Genomic DNA, 25,551 nt, shown 5'->3' on the forward strand with positions numbered 1-25,551 from the left:
GCCCCTCTTTGCCTGGCTCACTCATCTGCCCTTCAAGTCTCAGCTTAGACTTCACTTTCCTTAAGAAGCTTTCTCTGCCCACCCCAACTCGAGGGTAGGAACTCCTCCAACGTGCTCCCACAGCCCCTGTTCTTGTGCTAAGTGTATGTTCACGCATTATTGTAATTCTTCCCCTTAGACCACGGTCCCCTGGAGGCGGGGGGCAGTCATTCCTAGTGGTACTCAGAGTCGGGCAGAGTTTGGTATGTCGAAGGTCCTCTCGAAATATTTATTGCCATTGTTTGTAGAATTGGATCTGGAAAGAGTAGATACAGTACGGGCTGGACATTTAAGGAAAAAGCTGGAATAGTGTAGCTTACTGTTGACACTCTATTTAGTATGCTTGTAAAGTAATGCCAAGTGGGCTCTGCTGGTGGAACACAGGATGTCATTCTAATCAGACTTCAGTTGCCAAGTGAGTGCAGCCCAAAGTGAGTTCCTGAGCACAATTAAGCGTCAAGCAACCTCAGTTCTGATAAAGACTGGTTTCCTCAGGCTCTTTCTTGGCAAAGCATTTCATCTCCAGGCTGTTCCTGGAGTTTTTCAGAGTGCAAAGACCAACATACACCCTGGCCTTAGACCTCTGGTTTTTATAGAATTGGGGCATTTAAGAACCAAAGATCCTCTAATGCTTCTCTCTTACTTTCCAGATGAGAACAGTGAGGTTCAGAGATTTTGAGTAACTTCCCCAAGGTCTCATAGCTAGACAGTTGCAGAACTTGGCTTGTAATCTAGGTCTCCTGGGAATTCACTAATCCAACCTTCAATTTCCTGCTACCCTGTTCTGCCTTTCTGTTTTATAAGCCGAAGGTATGAAGCAATTACACAGAATTCAGTTTTGTGGTATTGTGTAACATGATGCCTAGGATTGCATCACGGACTCTTTTTCAATGCAGTGTCCCTTTGCTTCTTCATCAAAGGCCATCTCCAAAGGCTACGATGTGGAATCTCTCTTCATCCTAATAGCCACTGTTCTGACTGTCTGAAGTATAGGACATTGTCCCCCGCTTGTATATGGCAGTGAGACAGGAAGGGAAAAAAAAGAGGCAGAAACTAAGGTTGATTGAGTGCCCAGCTCTAATGCTACATATTTAAACATGCTATTTAATTGTATACTTTTTATGTACTTGGTGCTCACAGAAGCACCTTCTAATTCTCAGCTCATTTCATGGATGAGAAAACCACGCCTCCTGAAGGGTGAAGCACCTGCTCCAGGTCAAGCCTTGAGGAGGTCATCCTGACATTAACGGCCCTTGATCTTCCCACCGTGCATGGACTTTCCACCAGGACTCTCTCCTGGGTGGACTGGGGGCTGCTAAAGGCAAATCTTACCCTCACAGGCTGGCAAGGGTCCAGTCCACTGGCCAGGGCCAGTACAGTTTAGTGTGTCCCAGCCCCTCACTCGATAACCAGCTTCGCACTCAAATTTGCAGCTGGAACCATATGCAAAGGCAGCGAGGGGATGAACACAGTCCATGGTTCCTTGGCTGGGGGCTTCCAGGCGCTGACACTGCACAGCTGGAAAGAACAACCAGGGACACAGAGAAAGGTACTGAGGAAGGAGAAAAGCCATGCCCACAGTTGGAGAGCAATGGTGGAACTGCCTATGGAGCTAGGCATCCAGGCACCTAGGGTCAGGAGACCCTAGTGATGTTTGTCCAGAGGGGGAGCATAGTCTTCAGGGTGACCCAAAGCTCTTAAAAACACAGACTCCTCCAAGGTTTTTCTAAGGTCCCCTACTCCCTTTAGCTCTATAAACCTGTCCCGGTAGGCTTTCTAGCGTCTACTTTCAGGTGTACATGCCACTCTTTCCCTGTTTGTGTGAAACTGATCAATCAGGTTATTCTGAAACTGGTTGAGGGCTCCGAGTTTTGAGGAAGGGGGAATTTTAAAATTTAGTTTGTGGTAAAATCAACCTCCTGTTTTTCTAGAGCCCGCCACTCTTCTCCTATCCCAGATGTACCCATCTAGCTGAGGGGTAGGTAGAAGGAGAATTAAGTGGTGGCAATTCTTCTGATGGAGAAGCTGGCCAGTTTCATCTCTAGTCCCAGGAAGGACTAGGTGCAGTGGACATTATACATACCCGCTGCCTGAAACTCACCTTTACACACTGGGGCTGAGGCTGTCCACACCCCCGAGGCTGTGCACTGCACCACGTCTGGCCCGACTAATGCAAATCCCTCTTCACAGCTGAAGCTGCAGCTGGACGGGAGCTGGAATGCTTTTGCAGCATGCACACAGGTCATGTTTCCTCGCTCAGGAGTCTTCAAGGGTGGGCACTGGACAGCTGAAAACAACCAGAGAGCAGTGGCATGAGTCCTTGGATTATGTCAGTAGCTTGGAAGCCTTAGGATTCCACAGCAGCTATCTATACCTTCCCCAAGTGACTGGCAAGATGATGAACTTGGTGGGTTAAATGGTCCTTTCAGTAGCTGTTTAGAAAGATCCAAGCACTCTTAGTTTTCATGTACTTTTTGAAGAAGCAAGGGAAAATGATCAAATTTATAACACCCAACCCCTAAGTCCTCATTACTGTGCTCTGTTCACTTCACAATTAACAAAGGGAGAGGGGTCCCTCTGTAATGCTTTTGCCTGAGAATCAAGAATTAAACTGACTACCTCACTCTACAGACACAAAATATCACGAAAATCAAAATTAGTGTTACTTTGGTTGAGGGCTAATATATTAACCAGAATTTCCCAGCTACTGTAGACCCTTATTATTTCTGATGTTTTTTAATAGAGAAAGCTCATTTTCCCCTCTAAAATTCTAGTCGTCAGTGAGGATGGAAAGAATAGGGTCTACATACCTACACACTGCGGAGGGTAATTTGTCCACATTCCAGAAGCCAAACATTCCAGCTTGCTGGGTCCATTCAATTTGAACCCTTCGGGACAGCGGAAGCTGCACTCTGAGTTGAAAGAGAAGTTTCCCAGAGGGTGGCTGCAGTTCATGAGCACGTGCTGAGAGAGGTCAAATTCTCCACACTCCGTGACTGCAGGGACAAAAGACTGGTTTTTTCACTGCAGGCTTAGAGACAATGTCAGGTTTGCTGAAAGCTGCAGCTATTTGTATAATCCTCTTAACCCCATCATTTTAGGCTCCTAATGCAACCTGAGCATCTTTACCTGGTGCCTTTGTATTGGCTCCATCTTGGGAAATAATTCTTCCTTCACTGATTTTTATTTCAGATGAGTAAAAGTAGCCTTTGTTTTGCTTCTTTTACATTTCCCTTTTGCCTTTTCAGATTTTATGAGCAAATGTTCTTTCTAAGAATAAAATGTTTTACTCAGAGTGTGTGTCTAAGGAAAATTTGAGTGGGGCAGAGAGACAGATGATAGAGAGGGCCCAGGACTAGCCTTTGCTTACCAGGGAGTCCCGTGCGTGATTTGCTTCCTGGCATCACCTCTAGCACAAGACCAATGAGCACAATAATATCAACAAAATAGTGGCCTCACCGTATTCACATTCTGGTCCATAGAATCCGGGGTAGCAAGAACAGGTGTAGTTCCCAATGGTCTCGATGCACTCTCCTTGCTTGCTACATGATGTGTCCTGACAGGAGGCTGCATGGGTACAGAAGGGTCAGAATCATGGGCACTCCCAGAGGTGGAAAGAAAAGCTGGATTCTTGTTCCAAGCCATAGACTCAGCCACTTTTGGGTAAGACTGAGCTACTAGACAACAGAAAACCACAGTGTCCTCTGGACAGCTAGCCTGTTCCCTGTGATGGGCATTGTAGGAACCTGCTGGAGTGTTGCATGGCTTCCATATCAGGCTGCACTTAGTGTTTCCTAAGGAGGAATTGCTATGTGTCGACACAGAGGGACAAATGGAGCCACCGTAGATGTGTAGACAGAGAAAATACTCTATGTGGTACAAAATAGGTTGTGGCTTTTTAACCAAGATATTTATAGAGTTGTATTATCACAGAAGCCCCTATGATGGTATTACAGCATGGAGGTTAAGAACCAGATGTGGGGGGTCACGCTGAAGTGATCAGAATCCTGGTTCTGCTGCCTACTAGTTTGTGACCTCAGGCAAGTTACTTCTCTGAGCCCAACTTACCCAACATTAGGGCCAAAACCCTTCCACCTTTCATTCATTTCAAATCTATGCCCAATACCATACGGTAAAGGAACAGAGGAGGCAAATGAGATGCTTTAGACATGCATGTGGTAAAGGACAAACAACCTTGTGAGGAGATGTTTCACAGGTCTAAACGTGCCAGGCTAAAAGGGTGCAGAGCATGACCCTCACTCAGGCTGCACCACTTTGGTGACGGAACAGAAAAGGGTCAAGGTTTCTTTCTTGCAAGATACTCTTTGAAGGTATATCCACTATGCACTTTGTGGAGGGTTAATATTAAAATCAATACACTGAAAGCACTGAGTATTGATGTTTTCATTTTATTTTACTTTTGCTTGAGGAAGATTGTCCCTGAGCTAACATCTGTGGCAATTTTCCTCTATTTTGTATGTGGGGCACTGCCACAGCATGGCCTGATGAATGGAGTGTAGGTCTGTGCCTGGGACCTGAACACCCGAACCCTGGGCTACTGAAGTGGGGTGCGTGAACTTAGCTACTACACTACAGGGCCAGCCCCAATGTTTTTATTGATGAGGTCACAGCTAAGGGCAAGGTTAGTGGCTAGATTGTTTGCTGGCAGTGCTTCCTCTGTACTAAGCCCTGGACACACATTGGTCCACTTTGGCATCTATTACAGAAGGAAATCCATATGTCACACAGAGAGTTGTACTAATGATCTCTATGTCCCCCCTCAACTGTGAGATGCTATAATTCTGTAAGCCATGCAAAAGGTTCTACAGGAGGAAGTTCCATGGCAGCCCTGAGTTTGGTGAAGCTGCCCTGAGGCAGTGGGAGGGGTTCCAAGAAAGAGAAGTTGCAGGAGGCAGCAGTAGCTGGTAGATAGAAGTTTGGTCCTCATCTTCCATCCTATTCACCTTGCCCTCTAAACTTGACCCCAGTGGTACCTTATAGTATCAACATCTGCCTGCTCTATGCTCTTGGAGCATACAAATTTGGTTCTGATTGTAGCTTCCTCAGGATCTCAGAACTCTAGAAATGGAAAAACAGCTAATGTTCTGTATTCAACTCCATTTCAGGGCTTCAGGCAGTTTAGTAACTTTTTATTCCTTTGGATCTCCAGGAAAGAACATAATGATGATTTAATGAATAAATATTCTTTTGATAGCCTGTTCTGAGGTCTAACAAATCCTGACAAGTAGAGAATTATTCCAACTTAATTTCTTGTTGCAGTATACATATCTATTTCTCATCTATCTCCCACAGAAAATCGATAATTCCCTCTACCCTTTCCATCTTGGATGGCAAAATCAATGAGAGTGGCTGTGTTAGTGGAGATGGGAGCCAACTGCATTCAGGCGAAATTGTACCAATTAGTGATGTCTGCTGCCATTGTTGCAGGTTAGAGGAGTGGCATCATTCACGCCAGCAATTCTCAATCTCGTTTCTGTCTTGTAATGTTTTGCAAGCTTTATTGGGGAAGACCATCTTGCAGAAATGTGTGTTGAAGGTTGGGTGGGGAGGGGAAGCAGTGGCGTGTTGGAACGTCTCATGACAGCCGAGACGATCTGATAGGGACAGTTCTAGGATGCAGTGCCCAGGAAGGATGGGCAGCCTGCCAGGAGAGCAGTAGGATGAGCTAATATTCTGCTAATGTCCCTCTTGGTCTGGGAAGAACAAGTCGTTATTTTATTTATTTATTTCACAATAAATTGTTTATAAAATGGTATCTGACTACATGACAATGCCTTTATGGATATATTTTCCCTCAGCCCAGAAGCTTGGATGAGGAGAAGGAGAAAGAAGAGCAAATACTCCGTACTGTGTATTTTGTTCTGTACTGTTGAGGGCTTCTGGTGGGGGGGGTGTGTTTGTAATCTAAAGGATTTAGAACATATACAACAGAGTGTGACATCTGTAAGGTGATTTATTAAAGAAGAAGCTTCGGAGTACTCAGCACTCTCTTGCCCAGGGCAGTCAATACTCTCCCTAGACACAGTGTTCCTGTGCTACACGGGGCAGGAGGGGCTCCTCTAGATGCGAAGCCATGTCAGAAAGATGGAGTCAGCTCTGGCATTAGGCACTTGACTACAGGAAGTCCCAACTTCCAAGCATGTCTGCTTCCTCTGGAACTGGGAGAGGAGAATCAAACACACTCCCAGGGTCTCACCTCAGTTACCTCTTCCCTCTCCTCACCCACCAACCCCCACCAAAGTCCAACACACCTGAAGATATGTTATTGTTGAAGGCAATCTGTAAAGCGTTTGTGACCCTTGGTCGTGTTCTGAAACTGTCTCATAAGAGTGTAGAGAAAAGAACGTGGCAGCATAGGTGGCTAAAAAGCACCAACTCTAGAGTCAACATGAGTTTGAAACTGGCTCCATCATTAAACAGCTTAGAACCTTGGGCAGATCCTTAACAGCTCTGAGCCTTTTCCTCATCAGCAAAATGAGAGTAATAGGAAGATCTGATTGATGAGGTTCTCAGGAGGACTAAATGCACGTGAACTAATAACAATACCCGAAGCCTATTGATGTTCAACAGGTGTTAGTTACAGCTGTGTCTCCTTGGGGCAGGGCTAAGTCTCCGCTCAACTATCCTCTCTCTTATACTAGGGCATAGTGCTGCCAAAAAGCCCTGGACAATAATTTTAAGAGACTAAAACTTCCTGAGCATCTATTTTATCAGTTATAAAATGAGAAGGGTGGGCTGGTTGATATTAAAATTTCTTTCTAGTTTCAAAAGGCCAGTTTTCTCTGATCCTGATTTTATATTCTTCAAGGTGCTCAAAAATGCTGATTGATTAACAGTTCACTCTTTGTTTTCATGTCCCTGACTTTGTGACTTCAATGTTATCGACTCACTGATTATGTTAACCAACCAGGGAGGGTATTTTTTAAACAGAGAGACCTCAGAGTAGAGAAGACCCTACCTGTGTAGCATAGAGCCCGCTTTCTTTTCCAGCAGGGCTCATCATTCCACTTGCCGGGGGCTCTTGGGCTTTTGATGTATATCTCCACACAGTCCTGGTTGTTCCCCTTGTTGTTGGGCTCGTTGTCAGCCCAGTTCTCGGCCTCCTTGGTGAGGGTCTTTTTGGTTCCCACCCAGGTCCATTTATTATTGATCTTTCGAATCCCAATCCAGTAGTAAGAGCTATGGCGAGGTAAGACGTCATTGAGGTAAGTAATTTCATTTTTATTCTGGATGGCCACTAGATCTGTGTAGTACTTCTGGCAGAATTCCCGGGAATCGTTCCATGAGTATGTTTTGTTGCTGTGATGGTAAGTCCACGCTGCCACTTCTCTCTGGTTCACTAGTTCTGGGTAAGGGAGAGTGAGTGCCGGGTTAGCATCCCTAACCAGAAGGAGGCTGTGAGCATAAGTACACTTCTTTGAAGTCAGATGAGTTTCTGACTAGGAGATGAATACCCAAAACATGACTAACGTAGTTGTTTTAAGGAAAGACTGGTTTCCATCTTTCACTTAAAATATACATGAAGTCAGAATAGGAAAATGTCTTCTCCTGAGGATCCTTGGTATTAATCATAAGATACCAGAGCTGGAAGAGACATTAGAGGTCATCTAATCTTCTCCTTTTATCAATGAAGGAGGCATATTAGATAATTTGCCCAAGTCCAAATTAAATGCCATAAAATGTCTTGATGGCTGCCTTGTATCTACAGGTTTTACCGTTTCACATAGCAAATAAGATGCTTTATGATTTAGAGCCTACTTGCTGACCCAGCCTTATCACCTGCCATATTTACTTTCTTAGCAAAACAGAACTCCTACTTCCGTGTGTTTGCACATGCTCTTCCTGCTGTCCCGGCTGCCCCCCCCCACCGGCTTGTGCCTGGTAAACTTCTTCCCCATACTTTCCATGACCTTCCTAGGTAGGCTTAGTGTTTCTTCCTCCAGGCTCCCACTGCACCTTGTCTCTGCCTCTGCCTCCCTCATGGCCTCGTATTGTGATGTCTGTTTATATGACATGGTCCACACCTGCTGCATTGTGAATCCTCATGCTGGTCTCTTTTTAGCTGGATCCTTAACATCGAGCATAGAGCTTGGCGCTTAATAGGTCTTAAATAAGTACTTGAGTGAAACACAGGAGTTTGTGGCAGAGGCAGGTTAGAAATCAGATCTCCTGGTTCGCAATCTTACACTCATTCTACTGCTCTTGGCTGTTTCTCTTTGATAAATTACTCTACTTCCTTCATCTCTGCTTGCTCCCTTTTTTTTTTTTCTTTTGAGAAAGATTAGCCCTGAGCTAACATCTGCCACCAATCCTCCTCTTTTTTGCTGAGGAAGACTGGCCCTGAGCTAACATCCATGGGCATCTTCCTCTACTTTATACGTGGGATGCCTGCCACAGCACGGCTTGACAAGCAGGGCATAGGTCCTCGCCCAGGATCTAAACTGGTGAACCCCCGGTTGCCGAAGCAGAACGTGCAAACTTAACCGCTGTGCCACCAGGCCAGCCCCTTGAAACCATTTTTTAAAATAGTAACTTGCTGTGCCACTGGGCTGGCCTCATACTTACTTCTTTACAAGTGTTTGTGATGAAGAATGTGCCCTTTAACAGCATAAAGGGCACTATGATGACAGATATTGTTCTTCTAGCCAGTGGGAGCTCCCCTGGGCCAGAAGAGGCCAGGCCCGTGTGAAGAGGTCTACGTTGCAAGCAATCAGGCCTGGAAATGGCTCCCTTTCCTGTTTATAAAGTCTTGTTCCTATTCAACCATGCTGCCCACATGAAAGTCAGTCCCTCCCTCACTGACACTTCTATTGCAATATTTTGCCTTAAGACTTTATTCTGATATGGCCAGGGCTGCATTATGACTTTTGTGGACTCGAGGTAATTTTGCCTTGGTAGGCCCCTTTCTTTATAATAACATACTAAAAACTATATTTTACAGTTGCAGTGGTATAAAGATGAATATATTAATATTATATACTAAAACAGTTTCTTTGAGTTAAAAGAAAATAATTTCTAAAGAAATTAAAACATTTTTGTGAGTTCCTGAAAATCACGCGGGCCTGTGCCTCCTGTGCCTGTTGGATAAACTTGTCCTGGATTTATCTAAGTTCTTCCTGAAGACTTTTCTACCAATATGATGGTGTTGGGTGCATTTTTCTTCCAGGAATCTGGGCTTGGACAGTTTTCTCATGCCTCACAACAACTGGCTACCATCCTTAACTTCTCCCACTTGCCTCTGGACTCTACCTAATTACTCAGGGCCAGGTGAAGTGTTAGTACGAAGGTTACCGTAGATCAGGGCACAGAAGAAAAAAAGTTGTGCACTTCTGAAGACCACTCTGTGAAATCTCCAGCTCCAGATGGCTTTTAGGCAGCTGGCCTGAAAGAAGAAAAGAAAACTTCATTTTAGTATCCATGTACAATCATTGTGGCCAAAAAATTCTAGTTAATAATCATTATATTGAGTTATAATCCTGCCTGTTTCCATTGTCGGGGGGGGGGCGGGGAGGGCTGCACAAGCCCTCTCCTCCCTTCTTGCTTCTCACTGCCCTGCTTCCAAGTCCTACCCCACTTGGATGCTATACTAAGGCTGAAGACAAAATTCATTTCCTCGTTCATTCAACAAATATTTATTGAGTAACCACTTTGTGCCACTAATATTTTTCTTTTATGATACCTTTTGAGACATGCATGTAAGAAAAATACTATCATTATTAGGCAATAATCTGCCTTTAAGAACTAGTATGCCATACTGAGAATAATAGGAAGTCACATGAAAACTCCCTGAGGCATACAGATAATGTCTGACCTATACTTTGATGCACAGAGCATCAACTACTTGTGCTATGCTATGCCATCTATACTGTATTATTGGTCTATGTTTTGTCTTCTTGCTTTACCATTTCAGCGTGTATCTACAATACTACTTAATGTTTAATATACATATGTGTCTACATATGCATTTAATATTTATTAATATGTATATAACAAACCTATTCCCCTTGGATCTCTAGCAAGTATAATTTCTCAGGAGCTCCCTTCTGCTGGGATTTTATCAAATCTATTAACATTTTTTAAATGTTTTCAGACAAGTAAGTCCCGGAAATGCTCATCTTGTCCAATTCCCTCATGTTGCACATAAAAGTACTGAAGGTTGGAGAGTCTAAAATAATATCTTTAAAATGACAGCAGCAGAGCCTGGCTTTGAAGCAAGAGCTTTTTCCTCTCTACTATTTTACCTTCATAAACCTCCAAGCTTCTAAATCCATGCTGCATTGTTGTTGTAGATGACAGAGTGCATGACAGGACAGAGCCTAGCTGCTGCCTCGGCACCCTTCCAAAGCCACCCAAGCATAACCACCAACACAAAAACTGTGCACTTGCTTTGCAGTCGAAGCTTTATCATTCTTCCAGCCAGAATGCTGCGTAAACCACCCCCCCATATAGAAATTCTGAATTGCCACAGAACAAACTCTACTGGTGGTAGTGGTGGTGGAGTGGTGGTGGGGGTGTGTGTGGACATGCACATGCACTATTGAATACAGCCTGAGGTTCTGAATATTGGCTTTGATAAATAGGCATATTTTGTGTTCTTATGAGCTAAGAAGCTAATCAATTGGCCTCTGCAGAGCCTATGATCAAACACTGAGAGTATCATAATGTTATGCTGCTTATTTGTGCAGGAAGCATGGTGATAATCATTTAATGGGGACTTGATCCCACTGAGTTCTTTCTGGATTGTGTTGTCTCACCAGCTATTATTAGTACCACCTTTCTATGCAATACTCAAAATGTACCATGCCAGGTGCTACAGCAGAAATCTTTAAATCAGCATGAGCCTGACTTCTCAAGGATGCACCACCAAGGAGAATAAGTAAATCTATGTTCAGATTCCCAACTTCCACATGTACACTTTCCTAAAACCAATTTGCCTAAGAATATGTCTTTCTCCCACTTTACAAAAGAAATCACACCTTTCATTAATCTGACTCTTAATTAGAATGGGGCCTTGCCCTTGGTGTTTGGCACATCAAATAACATTGATATACCAGACAGAGACAATCCGAAATATTGGTGTAGGTATTGAGAACTTGAATGCTTCAAAAGGTAGTGTGACAAATCTTTTTCAAATACAGTGGTTTTCATTAGTCTGCTTTCATCAACTTTGAGGTTGAACTCAATTAAGTTGTCAGATGCTAAACCATCGACTAGATTTTAATGATAAATCGCTATGTAATTTTGGGCATATAAATTGGAAGGAGTTCAAAGAATTGAGAGATTGCTATAATAAAACTTCCATTTTCATTTACTTATTCATGTGAATAAGGTTTCTCAATGTTTGAATCCTGAAAAACAAAATATAGGAATAGGATTGATGCTGAAACTTTCTGGTTGTATCCATAACTAATATTCATGGCTGGTTACATGAACAAATAAGGAAAAAGCCCCTCTTCTCATTTGGAGATGCATCTTCAATAGCATTTTAAATATAAAAGTTAGTTATTTATCAATATTTGTAGTGTATTTATGCTGCTTTATTTAATTGTGTACTAAAAGTAATTGTCATGCTAACTCAATCAAAAAGAAAGATTTTTTTATCATGTAGAGACTTAGATTTAAATTTTGTATATTTCTGTTTTTGTGAAGAAGCATGATATAGTGATTAAGAAAAATACTTTAAGCTTAAAAATGTACTCTATTAGGTTAAAATTTTGTAGAGGATGTAGAACAGAAATAGAGATTAAAGAAGAGAAAATGAATAATATAAAATCTCCTATTATTAGGAGCTTGTTTGCATTTTTTTTCAAATCACTACAGTATTTAATTCCATTAGATAAACTTTAAGAAATGATGTAAAATGTATTTATTGTAAAAGGGCAATCTTTACAATGTACTGGAAATCACATCTTTTATTACTTTTAAAACTTAGGATGAAAAATTTTAGCTCTCCACTTAGAAAGGTGCACGAGGTTACATAGTTTTCTGGCATTGTTTTGGAGGTACAAAAGCAAAAACATTGCTACTGAAGAGCATGGGGTTGTAGCCCTCATGAAGGGAAGCCCCATATTTGTCTTTGAACCTGTGCTGGGTTTCTTCTCAGGTAGATCGGAGGAGGAATGCAGTGATTTTAGTCTAGTGGTGCTCTTCCTATGCCCTTAGGAAGTGGTTCTCTCCCTGTACGGAGTATTTCTAGGGATTTCTCTGGCTTTGGAGCCGGCTCAGGAAGTGTGTGGGGAGGGTGACCGGGTCAGGCTCCAGATCCCTTATCACCATGCCCAACTCCACCCACTATACCAACAGAGCTGTTTCATATTTTAACTTGTTTATTTGTTTAAACTTTTAAATATGGTTTGGCTTAAACAAAACTGAGAGAGAGAGAGAGGGAGAGCTGGTTTGAAACATTTAAGGTTTTAGAGGGCTGGTAGGTGATACTGCTCGAGGCACAATATCCAAGATAGGAAAATGCAAGTCATTGTGCATCCCTGCTCCAACAGACCATAGTTTCCCATTTTTTTTAAATCACCAAATACCTAGAATCACCTCTCATAGATTACTTAAGAACTGCAGGAGACTGTGAAGATTAATTCAAGTCAATCCAGCATTCCTCCAGCATTCTGTGGCAAGTGTTTTGGACCGTGAATGCTCAAGATGGGGCCACCACCACTTGCCATTACTGAGACCCCATGAGTTTAGAGGACTTGACCAAGCTTGCTCACCTGAGGGTGTGTTAGGTTAACACAGTGATTGTTATGCTCACAGGGCTTATGAACTCCTTTGAAAGTCTGATAAAGGCCATAGTCAAGATTCTTTAAAAAATGCACACTTGCAATTTTTTAGACAATTTCAGAAGGTTCATGGACCCACTAAGTCTATCCACGTTTAATGAACCCAAAGTTCAAATCTCTTTGTTAACTCTAAGGCAGCACTTTGACTCTGGCAACTGACAAGGGTTTTGTGTGTGGGTATGGATGCACAATGCTTAAAGATCTTCTCTCGAGGAGATTGCTGGGAAGATGGCAGTGTAGGAGAACTCTGAACATCTATCCTTGGAACAATTACCCCTGAGAGAGAACCGAAAACTGGATAAAAAGAACCCCCACAACAAGGAACCGTGCCGACTGAGGTGGAAGAGGCAGAAATTTCTTTCTGGAGAGGAAAAAGCCACATTCTAGCCACCGTACTTCATGGCCAGGAGCAGTCTTAAGTTGCGAAGCATTCCCTGGAGGAGTAGGGGATCTGACTAGGAGACCTTTGCTTCTATAAGCAGCTTTTGGACCCAGTACGAGATGAGAGTCATAATACGTGGCTTTGCTAGCTACTAACAACCATGGGGAATACCCACAGAAACACCATTGAACACAAGGGAAAGAAAAAGCCTGCTCTTAAAGGGCCCACACACAATTCCACCTGTTCTGAAAAGCAACCTAAAATCACCAGAAAGTAAAGTACACAGTCCTTTGGTGAAAAAGACTCACTTGATAGGCTTTAGGTGCATCTCAGCGAGAGGTGAGACCTCCCCAGGCTGGGACCACCTCCCCAGGGACTGACACATTGGCAGTGGCCATTATTGTGACCTTGTACAGGCATGCTGATACAGATGCTGGCAGATGCCATTGGAGTTCTTCCCCTGGCCTGTTAGTCCAGGGGTCTGCCACACCCACTAGGGCACCGATTTAATCCAGCTCAGCCAGGGCAGGCAGCCCACCCTAGGGACTAGCCCCACCCAACAGCAAGCCCTCAGGCAACTTGTGGGCCAGCATAGGTGGGGTGGATGGGACATCTGCAGCAGGCGAGTGGGTCTGCCTCTGCTGGGTAGGGCACACGTGACAGTGTGTGAGGCCTCTGCATGGGGGCAAATGGGTCCACTTCAGGGGGTCAGGGTGCATGCATGAGGCATGTGCTGACAGTGTGTGTGGACCTGTGGGTGGTGGGTCTTCTCAGCTGCAGCAGACATGTGCTTCTCAAACAGCCACATAGGGAATAGGCCCCACCTTCCAGCACCTGAAACAATTGTGTAGTGCCATGCTTGGGGTTGGCCCCACCCAGCTGCACTACTGAAATCTGACAACAGTCTTGTAGGCCAGAAGGCCTAGAGCAATTGTGAGCCCCTTAGCCTAGCAACCAGCCATGCCAGGGCCCTTCTTACTTAACAAAAAACTGCAATAGGAATGTACTATTAGACCTTGCAGCCAACTGTGCTGGGGCCCGCCATGTCCAATAAAGTGACTGAAGGGACCATGGCAGCTGCACACAGCTGAGCATTACGACCAGCAGCCAGGGGGACAGCCTAGCCTCCTCATGTACCTGCAGCAAGTGCAACCCTGCCACAACAGAAGGACACACATAGCCCACACAAGGGTCACTCCTGCAACATTTGGAACTGGTGACAAGAGGGAAGCACACTGCTGGGCCTCATAAGGCACCTCTTAAGGCCACCTCTACAAGATTGGGAGATGTACCTGATTTACCCAATACATAGATATAAGCACAGAGAAAGAGGCAAAATGAAGAGGCAAAGGAATATGTTCCAAATAAGGGAATGGGACAAGTCCTCAGAAACAGAACAAAATGAAACAGAGATGAGAAATCTACCCAATAAAGAGTTCAAACTAATAGTTATACAGATGCTCACTGGTCTTGGGAGAAGAAAGAATGAATTTAGTGAGAACTTCAACAAAGAATTGGAAAATACAAAAAATAAATGAAGAATACAATAATGGAAAGGAAAAAATCATTAGAGGGAATTAACAGCAGAGTAGATGAAGAACAGATCAGCAAGCTGGACAAAAGACTAGAGGAAATCACCCATGCTGAACAGATAAAAGAAAAAAGAATTAAAAAGAATGAGGACAGTCTAAGGGAGCCCTGTGACAACATCAAGCACACTAGCATCTGTATTATAGGTGTCCCAGAAGGAGAAGAGAGAGATAAAGGGGCAGAGAATCTATTTGAAGAAATAATAGCTATAAATTTTCTTAACCTAAGGAAAGAAACAGACATCCAGACACAGAAAGCACAGACAGCACCAAACAAGATAAACCCAAAGAAGCCCACACCAAGACACATTTAAATTAAAATGTCAAGAATTAAAGATAAAGAGAGAATCCTAAAAGCTGCAAGAGAAAGGCAACAAGTTACATACAAAGGAAACACTATAAGGCTATGAGCAGATTTCTCAGCAGAAACCTTACAGGCTAGAAGAGAGTGGCATGATATATTTAAAGTGCAGAAAGGGAAAAAACCTACAGCCAAGAATACTCTACCTGGCAAAGTTATCATTCAGAATGGAAGGAGAGATAAAGAGATTTCCAGACAAGCAAAAACTAAAAGAGTTTATCACCAATAAACTAGCCTTACAAGAAACATTAAAGGGCTTTGTTTAAGTGGAAAAGAAAAGGCCACAAATAGGAATAAGAAAATTACCCCCAAAACCCCCAATAAAATTCCTGGTAAAGGTAAATATACAGTAAAGGTAGCAGATCAACCATCTATGAAGCTAATATGAAGATCAAAAGACAAAGTACTAAAATTATTTACTTCCATGATAAGAAGGTAACAGATACACATGCACAAAAAAGAGGTTAAATATGATGTCAAAAACATAAAACATGGGAGGAGGGGAGTAAAAGAATAGAGCTTTTAGAAAGAGGTCAAACTGAAGAGACCATCAACTTAATCTATATTGCTGTTTACATGAGTTATTATATATGATCCTCATGGTAATCAAAGACCAGAAACCTATAATAAATACACAAAAAATTAAGAGAAAGGAACCCAAACGTAATACTAAAGAAAGCCATCAAAGCACAAAGGAAGAGAGCATGAGAAGAAAGGAACAGAGAAGAACTACTAAAACATCCAGAAAAAAGTAATAAAATGGCAATAACTACATACTTATCAATAGCTACTTTAAATCTCAATGGACTAAATGCTCCAATCAAAAGACATAGGGTGGCTGATTGGATAAAAAAACAAGACCCGTATGTATGCTTCATACAAGAGACACACTTCAGTCCTAAAGACCCTCACAAACTGAAAGTGAAGGGACAGAAAAAGATGTTCCATGCAAATGTCAATGAAAAGAAAGCTGGGATAGTAATACTTATATCAGACAAAATAGACTTTAAAACAAAAATTCTAACAAGAGACAAGGGCATTACATAATGATAAAATAAACAATCCAACAAAAGGATATAACACTTGTAAATATCTATGCACCTAACATAGGAGCATCTCAATATGTAAAGCAATTACTAATGACAAAAAAAGGAGAAATAGACAGTTAACACAACAATAGTAGGGGACTTTATCACTCCACTTACACCAATGGATAGATCATCCGAACAGAAGACCAAAAAGGGAACATTGGCTTTAAATGACACATTAGATCAGATGGACTTAGTAGATATATACAGAACATCCCATCCCAGAACCACAGAATACAGATGCTTTTTGAAGTCACGTGGAACATTCTCCAGGATAGATCACATACTAGTCCACAAAACAAGTCTCAATAAATTTAAGAAGACTGAAATAATATGAAGCATCTTTTCTGACCACAACAGTAAGAAACTAGAAGTCAACTACAGGAAGAAAATTGGAAAAGCCACAAATATGTGGGCTTAAACAACATGCTACTGAACAACGATCGGGTCAATGAAGAAATCAAAGGAAAAATAAAGAAATATGTGGAGACAAATGAAAATACAACATGCCAAAATTTATGGAATACAGCCAAAGTGGTTCTAAGAGGGACATTTATAACAATACAAGCCTACCTCAACAAACAAGAAAAATCTCAAATAAACAATCTAACAGTGCATCTAAAGGAACTGGAAAAAGAAGAACAAACAAAGCCCAAAATCAGTAGAAGGAAGGAAATTATAAAAAGCAGAGGAGAAATAAATGAAATAGAGACTAAAAAAAAAAAAGAAAAAATCAATGAAACTAAGAGCTAGTTCTCTGAAAAGATAAACAAAATTCACAAACCCTTAGCTAGACTCACCAAGAAAAAAGAGAGAAGGCTCAAATAAATAAAATCAGAAATGAAAGAGGAGAAATTATGACAGGAACCTCAGAAATACAAAATATTATAAGAGAATACTATGAAAAACTATGCCAACAAATTGGACAATCTAGAAGAACTGGATAAATTATTAGAATCATACAACCTTCCAAAACTAAATCAAGAAGAAATAGAGAATTTGAATAGACCAATAACCAGTAAGGAGATTGAATAGTAATCAAAAACCTCCCAAAATATAAAAGTCCAGGACCAGATCGCTTCCCTGGTGAATTCTACTGAAGATTCAAATAAGACTTATTACCTTTCCTCCTCAAACTCTTCCAAAAAAATTGAAGAGGAGAGGGTGGTTCCTAACTCATTCTAAGAGGCCAACATTACCATGATACCAAAATCAGAAAAGGAAAACAGAAAAAAAGAAAATTACAGGCCAACATCCTGATGAACTTTGATGTAAGAATCCTCAACAAAATACTAGCAAATCGAATGCAATACTTTAAAGAGACCATACACCATGAACAAGTGAGATTTATTCCAGGTGTTGCAGGGATGGTTCAACATCCACAATCAATCAATGTGATACATCACATTAACAAAACAAGGAATAAATATCACATGATCATCTCAATAGATGCAGAGACAGCATTTGACAAGATACAGCATCCATTTATGATAAAAAAGCTTAATAAAATGGATATAGAAGGAAACATAACATCATAAAGACTATATATGACAAACCCATGGCTAATATCTTCTCAGTGGAGAAAAACTGAAAGTTATCCCTCTAAGAACAGAAACCAGACAAAGATGCTCACTTTTGCCACTCTTATTTAAAATAGTATTGGAAGTCCTAGCCAGAGCAATCAGGCAAAACAAAGAAATAAAAGGGTTCCAAATTGGAAAAGAAGAAGTGAAACTGTCACTCTTTGCAGATGATATGATTTTATATTTAGAAAACCCTAAAGAATCCACCAAAAAACTTTTAGAAATAATAAATGAATATGGTAAAGTTGCAGGATATAAAATCAACATACAAAAATCAGTTGTGTTTCTATACACTAACAACAAAGTAGTAGAAAGAGAAATTAAGAATACAGTCCCATTTACAATTGCAACAAAAGAATAAAATACCTAGGAATAAACAACAAGAGAGATGAGAGACCTGTATGCTGAAAAGTATAAAACATTGTGAAAGAAATGGAAGAAGACACAAAGAAATGGAAAGATAGTCTGTACACTTGGATTGGAAGAATTGGCATAGTTAAAATGTCCATACTCCCTAAAGCAATCTACAGATTCAATGCAATCTCCATCAAAGTTCCCATGACATTTTTCACAGAAATAGAACAAAAAAATCCTAAACTTTATATGGAACAACAAAGGACCCCGAATAGCCAAAGTAATCCTGAGGAAAAAAAACAAAGCTGGAGGTATTATACTCCCTGATTTCAAAGTATTCTACAAAGCTTCAGTAATCAAAACAGCATAGTACTCCACAAAACCAGACACACAAATCAATGGAACAGAACTGAGAACCCAGAAACAAACCCACACATATATGGGTGGCTATTTTCAACAAGGGAGCCAAGAATATACCATGGAGAAGGGAAAGTTTCTTCATTAAATGGGAAGACTGGACAGTCACATGCAAAAGAATGAAAGTAGAAAGTAGACTATTATCTTATACCATACACAAAAATTAGCTCAAAATGGATTAAAGGCTTGAATGTAAGACCTGAAGCCATAAAACTTCTAGAAGAAAACATAGGCAGTATGCTCTTTGACATCAGTCTTAGCAGCATATTTTCAAATACGATGTCTGACCAAGCAAGGGAAACAAAAGAAAAAAAATAAACAAATGGGACTACATGAAACTAAAAAGCTTCTGCACAGCAAAGGAAACCATCAGCAAAATGAAAAGACAACCTAACAATTGGGAGAAGATATTTGCCAGCCATATGTCTGATATGGGGTTAATATCCAAAATACAAAAAGAACTCATACATCTCAACAACAAGAAAAACTAACAACCCAATTAAAAATGGGCGAAAGATCTGAACAGGCATTTTTCTGAAGAAGATATACAAATGACCAACAGGCACATGAAAAACTGTTCAACATCACTAATTATTAGGAAAATGCAAGTCAAAACTACAATAAGGTACCACTTCACACCCATCAGAATGGCTATAATTAACAAGACAAGAAATAACAAGTGTTGGAGAGACTGTGGAGAAAGGGAACTCTCATGCACTGCTGGTGGGAGTGCAAACAGGTGCAGCCACTATGGAAAACAGTATGGAGACTCCTCAAAAAACTAAGAATGGAACTACCCATATGATCCAGCTATTCTACTGCTGTGTATGTACCCCCAAATCATGAAAACACGAATGCATAAAGATACATGCACCCCTATGTTCACTGCAGCATTATTCACAATAGCCAAGACTTAGAAACAAGGTAAGTGCCCATCATCAGATAAATGGATAAAGAAGATGTGGTATATTTACACAATGGAATACTATTCAGCCATAAAAAAGATGAAATCTTGACATTTGTGACAACACTGATGGACTTTGAGGGTATTATCCTAAGCAAAATAAGTCAGAGGGAGAAAGTCAAATACTGTATTATCTCACTTGTAAATGAAAGATAAAGACAACAACAACAACAACGAACACACAGATACAGAGATTAGATTGGTGGTTACCAGACGGGATAAAGGGAGCAGGGGGGCAAAAGAGATGACTAGGCTCACGTGTAAGGGGATGGATAGTAATTAATCCTTGGCCTGTGAACACGATGTAATCTACACAGAAATCGAAATATAATGATGTACACCTGAAATTTATATAATGTTATAAACCAAATGTTGCCTCAATAAAAAACAAACAAATAAATAAATAAAACCAAAACCAAACAAACAAACAAAAATCTTCCTTCAAGTAATAATTTTCCTGAGACTTCTTCGGGGCGGGCAGGCCTTCGCATATCTACTCCTGCTCTACATTGTGGTCTTCAGGACGGTGCTGGATGTAGGGTGCTGAAGAGCTAAGGATTCTATCCTTGTGTTACTAAGCAAGTGAAGCGTTGAAACAAGAGGAAATATCTCTCTAGGAGGAGCCCCACGCTCTGCTAAGCTTTAATGTTCTCTGGCAGCCTGCTTCTAACTGGAAGTTGCTGGGAAGGTCTGAGACTTTGTCAATAGAAGAGCATCCTGCGCCTGTGTAAAACTTCTTTAAGGCTGCTGCACACCTTGGTTGTCTTTAACTTTATTTTTCCAAAGAACTAAAAGTGATTAAGGGATGAAGAGGGGGCAGAGAGAAAGTGGAAGGAAGTAACCGTTTTTCCCTTGAACTCACTTTGCACAGAAAGAGGTACTAGATGAAAGTGGGAGTCCTGTGGCTGCCAGTGTTCCAGGTGGCTTACAAAGTTGGCAGGAATGGTACCACGGAAAGAGATTCTGCCCTCCTATGCTGTAGACCACAGCTGTGCAACTTTAGAAGCAGAATCGAAAAATATCCTTCCCTGGACTACTTGTCTTCCTCTCAGTGCCCAGTTTCTCTCCTTCCCTTACAGTTCAGCTTTTGTAACTTCTTGCTTCCCCTTTACTCTCCAGCTCCTTACCCCACCAGCATACAAAACTGCTCTTGCCAACTTTAGCACTGTCATTCTAATTGCCAAACCCAGTGAAGAATTCCACTCATCTTCCTTGACCTTTCTTTAGTAATAAATACTACTGACCACTTCCTTTTGCTTAAAATGTTTCCCTTGATTATTGTCTTGATTCTTTGCTGACACTTTGAGCAATTTTTCTGAGTCTTCCTCTGAATTTACCTAAACCCTCTGCCTTCACTTGCAGAACCAGAGATTCCTCTGGGTTCCTGCCCCATGACCCTATTCTCTTACCACTCTGCTACTTTCCTGGGGTCTTCTCATGGTCATCATCCAATGGCCCCCAGTCAGCATCTCCATCCCTGACTTCCCTCTGGAGCATGAGGTCTACAATCCAAATGCAAAGCAAATATCTGAGCACATGTCCGGAGGGAGCTGCTGGCAGAGGCTTCTCAAGGGCAAGGGCTTTGACTCATCAGGTCTGAATCCCAGCCATAGTAGAGAGCGGATGCTTAATGCTTAATAAATATTTTATGGATGAATGAATAAATTATTGAACAATGGCAGGAAAATGACAAAAAGTAAGATGCACGTGTGCTGAATAGGAAAATGTTGGGAAAATATGTGATAATTATAACTAAGTACATATGGTTGCAGCAGCAACTGCATCAAATTTAAAGGTGTACTACAATTAGGTAGAAGAGCACAAGAAGGCTGTGCAAAAAAATATCCTCTTGGCACTTTGTATCATTCTGTTTGAGTGTGAGAGAAACAAGGGGCATGATGGCTCACTCTCTTGTACACCCCACGTGAGAGAACAATTGAGCAGGACTCACTCTCTTAACTCCATGTAGGTGGGCTATAGGGGTAAGTGGAGGAGAAGTAAGGGAATCAAGGACTGTTACCATAGGTGGTCTGTCTCAGGAAAGCCTGAAAGGGCATCAAATAGCAGCAACTCTTAGAAGTGGGGGAGGAGAAAGCAAATTTCAATCTAACCCTCCTGGGTGGGTGTGACTCTCTGAAAGCCTCTAGCACCAAGTGGGGCTCATATAAGGGATGTATGTTCTTACTAACAGACAATATCACTGACCTGTGGGTCTATAACCTATAGACCCTATAACCCACCTGCAAAGTCTTCCATCAAGTGGGACCAGGGAGGGAAGACCAAGGATCTTTCCCTTGTCCAAACCCTTCACATCAATCTCTCATCATCTAAATCCTGTTGGCTTTACCTTCTGACAAGATAGATACCTGGTTGTTCTCCAAATCTCCACTTTACTGCTACAGCACTAGTTCAGATATCATTGTTGCTTTCCTGGACCAGGGCAATCATCTTCTAATTGGTCTCTTTTCCTCAAGATTACCCATCTTCAATTCTTTCCCTCTAATACAGTCCAAACGATATTCCTAACACAAAAACCTGATAATATTGCTTCACTACTTAAAGTCCATCAGCTGTTCCTACTCCCTGAGCAAGACATGTAATCTCTTCAAGATGCTACATGCAAGACCCTTCAAGATGTGGCTTCCTCCTATTTGTCTGGTCTCGTCTCTTGCCATTACCCCTCAATTACCCCCACACAAACAAAATTCTACATTTATAACAGACATCTTATAGTTTCCTTAATGTACTGTATGTTCCCCATGTTCTTCTTCTGCCCAGGGCACCCTTTCCTTCTTGTGTGCCTAGTTCTATAAGTCCAAAAATCTCCCCCTCAGAGAAGCCTTTCCTGTCACCAATCTCCTCCACCCCACACCACGTTATGTGCTCCCTCTATATTGCCTGTGTACTTTCCTGTTATTATTTCCATAACCATTGATATATTAATTGCCTACAATGTGTCAGGCACTGTTCTAGGCATGCATTGACATTAAAATGGTAAAAACAGACATAATTCCCGTCCTGATGGAATGGACGTTCTACTGAGGGAGACAAACAATGAAACAACCACCAATAAACGCACAAGAGCACTGAACAAGTAAATGTGAAAAATATAAGATAACGATATATGCTAGGTAGAGAATTCAATGCGGTCATGTGATAGAATGACTGGTTGGTTATATAAGACAGAGAGGTCAGGGCAGATCTCTCAAAGAGGTGACATTGAAGTTAAGAGCAGAATGACGAGAAGAAACCATATCATGAGAAGCAGGAGGAAGAGCGTTAAAGAGAGAAGAAAAGGCTAATGCAAAGTCTTTAAGGTGGAAGTGAAGTGTGGAGAGTTCAGAGAACATGAAGACATCAGTGTGGCTGGAATAGAATGAGCAAGGGGAAGAAGAGCATGAAATGAAGATCTGGTGACAGATCACTCTGGGATTTGGAAGCGAAAACAAGGGGAGGAGGTTTTATTCTAAGTGAGCAGGGCAGAGGAATTTTTAAGAGAGGTAGTGATGTGGTCTGATTGATGTTGAAAATTGGGAGGTCCTAGAGCTTAATTGAAAAGATAGGTTGGGGCCAGATCTTGTGGGTCTGAAACGACAGTCGGTAGAAGGGATCCAATTTCCAGGGTTCCGAACAGAGAATCATCCTGAACAGGTGCATCTAAGAATGTTTTTTGGATGAATTAGAAGCAGGGTGGCTGAGCTGCAGGAGGCTACTGTGATAGTCCCAGTGGGAATTAAGGAGAGCTTGGCTTGGGCTGGGGTCAATGAGAAGGCAAAGGAGGGAGGTTGATGTGAGGGTCGTTGAGGAAGCGAACCACACAACTTGTTGGTGGCAAAGTCCGGATTTTACAATGCATTACAACTGACAATTTCCCTTACGTTTCTGTGTGGTGGCATAGCACAAATATTAGTAGCTCCAACTTAAAAGTAGAAAGTGAAACACAGTGAAAAATGAGGTCTCTAATCCAAAAAGCAAATTAGAACTAAAGGCAAGTAGGAGCCCAGGACATCAACTCTAAGAATCAAAGCATATATGTAAAGCAGACTACTGATTGCCATTATTTTGAGTGAAATATTAGCATTAAAAATCAAGTAGCATACCTAAAATTTTTAGTCTTTTGGACAATGGCAGAGCTATATTCCTACAAATATCAAGGGTTAGTTTTGTGTTTAACTTTATAAAATTTCTGTTTTGCTTTTCAAACAGAGAAGTTAGACACCTAGAAGACAATATAATGAATGTCATTTATGAAACCACCATGTTTCTACTCTCTAGGGTTAGGTCCAGGGTCTTTCTTCAGTTCCATCTGTTCTGTGGTAAGTCATTTTGATTTTTGAGTTCTTGATTAATAACAAGCTTCCATTTACAGAATTCTGAAGCTGCACATTCTAAGAGCTGGTGGCCAGCCCGAGAGAGTGGGAATCATTTAGCTGCATTTTGAAAATCAGGTAATGGAAGAAAGAGTAAGAACTAGAAGCCACGGACCTACGATGGTTAAAAGGTATAAGTGGAAGCGAATCCAGACCTGCTCCTTAGCCCCCTAAAGCTCTGATGAATATTGGCATAATTTAACTTTAAGTCCCAAACCTGGAGCCCTTGTCTGAGAGCTATCTGATTGAAAACACCCCACCAGATAACCCTTAACCTCTTCCCTCAGGTCCTAGAGGTTAATTGAAGCCACTCTCTGAACTTGAAGCCAAATTATATACAGAGTTTGAGATTCCTGAATCCCAAAGGTTAAATGTGTTCAAGAGCAAAAGAGGAGATCTTGTCTTTGGAATATTTAAAACAATTTCAGGGCTGGAGTTCTTAGCACTTCAATGCAGAGTTCCAGTCTAATTTCAGGATGCCAACTGAGGAGCTTCTAAGCATAAAGCATAGGAGGTGATAGGGTGGAGTTCTTAACCTGGGACCCGTGTGGAGGTCTGGGAACCCCTGCAGTTGTCCCAAAGCTTGGTGTTTATGTGGATGTTTGTGTTTTCATCTAGGAAGAGAGCTTGTAACTTTCATCAGAATCTCAAAGAACTCTATGATCCGATATGTTGACAGACCTCTGAAATAAGGGAGGATCCCAAAGAGAAGGAAGGGAGAATAACTGCTCATTCATTTAAGTTGAGCAATTCAGAAGAAATATGATGTGCAAAACAGGAGACAAAGTCATCTACATTCTTATGTCATTGGGGTTCAGACTTGGGACAGACGCAGACTCCTTCCTCTTCTCTTCATCGTCCTCTTAGCTCTCTTCTCCCCAACACAGAATGTCCTCATTATAGTGGATGAGCTCAAGTGATTTGGGCCTTACCTCATCTTCACGGCGTTTGAAAAGTGGACTACAGTAAAGTAAAGAGGTGGGATAAATCAAGTTGAAGTGCTACTTTCTCCTGGAATCCCACAGAAAGGGGCTCTAAACCAGAGACAGTCTGGCTCTTCTCTAGCCACAGACTGCAGGATTTTGGAGCCTGGAGCTGTGTGAGATACTCTTGGTAAGTTGGAGGTAAAACCATGTATGTCTTATCTAGGATAATGTTAATGAGCTCAAGAATGCCTTTTTCCTTGGATCTTCCCCAGATCCCAAACTCCACTAAAGCCCAAGAATTTTCTCTTTCTCATAACAAGAATAGCTAACATTTATGAATCAGTTACTATGTGCCAGCCTCAGATCTAAATACCTTTTGGTGTAATCTTATTTAATCTTCACAATGACACTACAAAATAGAATACTATTATTATCTCCATTTTACAGATGAGGAAACTGAGTCACTAACAGGATTGAGACTTAAGGCAGAAATGGGAACCGTGTAGATGCTCCACATCAGTCTCAGCAGACTTGTAGGGCTCAGAGACAGAGTTAGCAGGGCTGGGGATGAGAAACCATTCAACCGTAGGCTTGACCCAGGGCATTTGCTCAGCCTTGCATTCAACCCAGAGAGAAGAGCAGTCCTGAAGAAGAGTGTGGAGGGTTTAC

The 25,551-nt window shown here is 41.6% G+C and overlaps 1 protein-coding gene across 3 annotated transcripts in view; it reads right to left on the reverse strand.

The window, feature by feature from the left end:
- SELP (selectin P) overlaps window positions 1-25,551 on the reverse strand; it is a 46,345-nt gene that overhangs the window by 20,346 nt on the left and 448 nt on the right. For 2 of the 3 annotated variants that reach the window (XM_046683876.1, XM_046683875.1), the window contains exons 1-7: window positions 20,996-21,064; window positions 9,352-9,442; window positions 7,019-7,405; window positions 3,499-3,606; window positions 2,850-3,035; window positions 2,141-2,326; window positions 1,372-1,557 (exon numbers count right to left, since the gene is read on the reverse strand). In XM_046683876.1, coding sequence (XP_046539832.1) covers window positions 1,372-1,557; window positions 2,141-2,326; window positions 2,850-3,035; window positions 3,499-3,606; window positions 7,019-7,405; window positions 9,352-9,442; window positions 20,996-21,061 — 1,210 coding nt within the window. In that variant the 5' untranslated portion in view covers window positions 21,062-21,064. Of the gene's footprint in view, window positions 1-1,371; window positions 1,558-2,140; window positions 2,327-2,849; window positions 3,036-3,498; window positions 3,607-7,018; window positions 7,406-9,351; window positions 9,443-20,995; window positions 21,065-25,551 lie in introns of those variants that run through there. The other variant, XM_046683877.1, reaches the window with a different exon arrangement.

Source organism: Equus quagga, chromosome 13 (genome assembly GCF_021613505.1).
Source record: "Equus quagga isolate Etosha38 chromosome 13, UCLA_HA_Equagga_1.0, whole genome shotgun sequence".
Classification (NCBI taxonomy): Eukaryota; Metazoa; Chordata; class Mammalia; order Perissodactyla; family Equidae; genus Equus; species Equus quagga.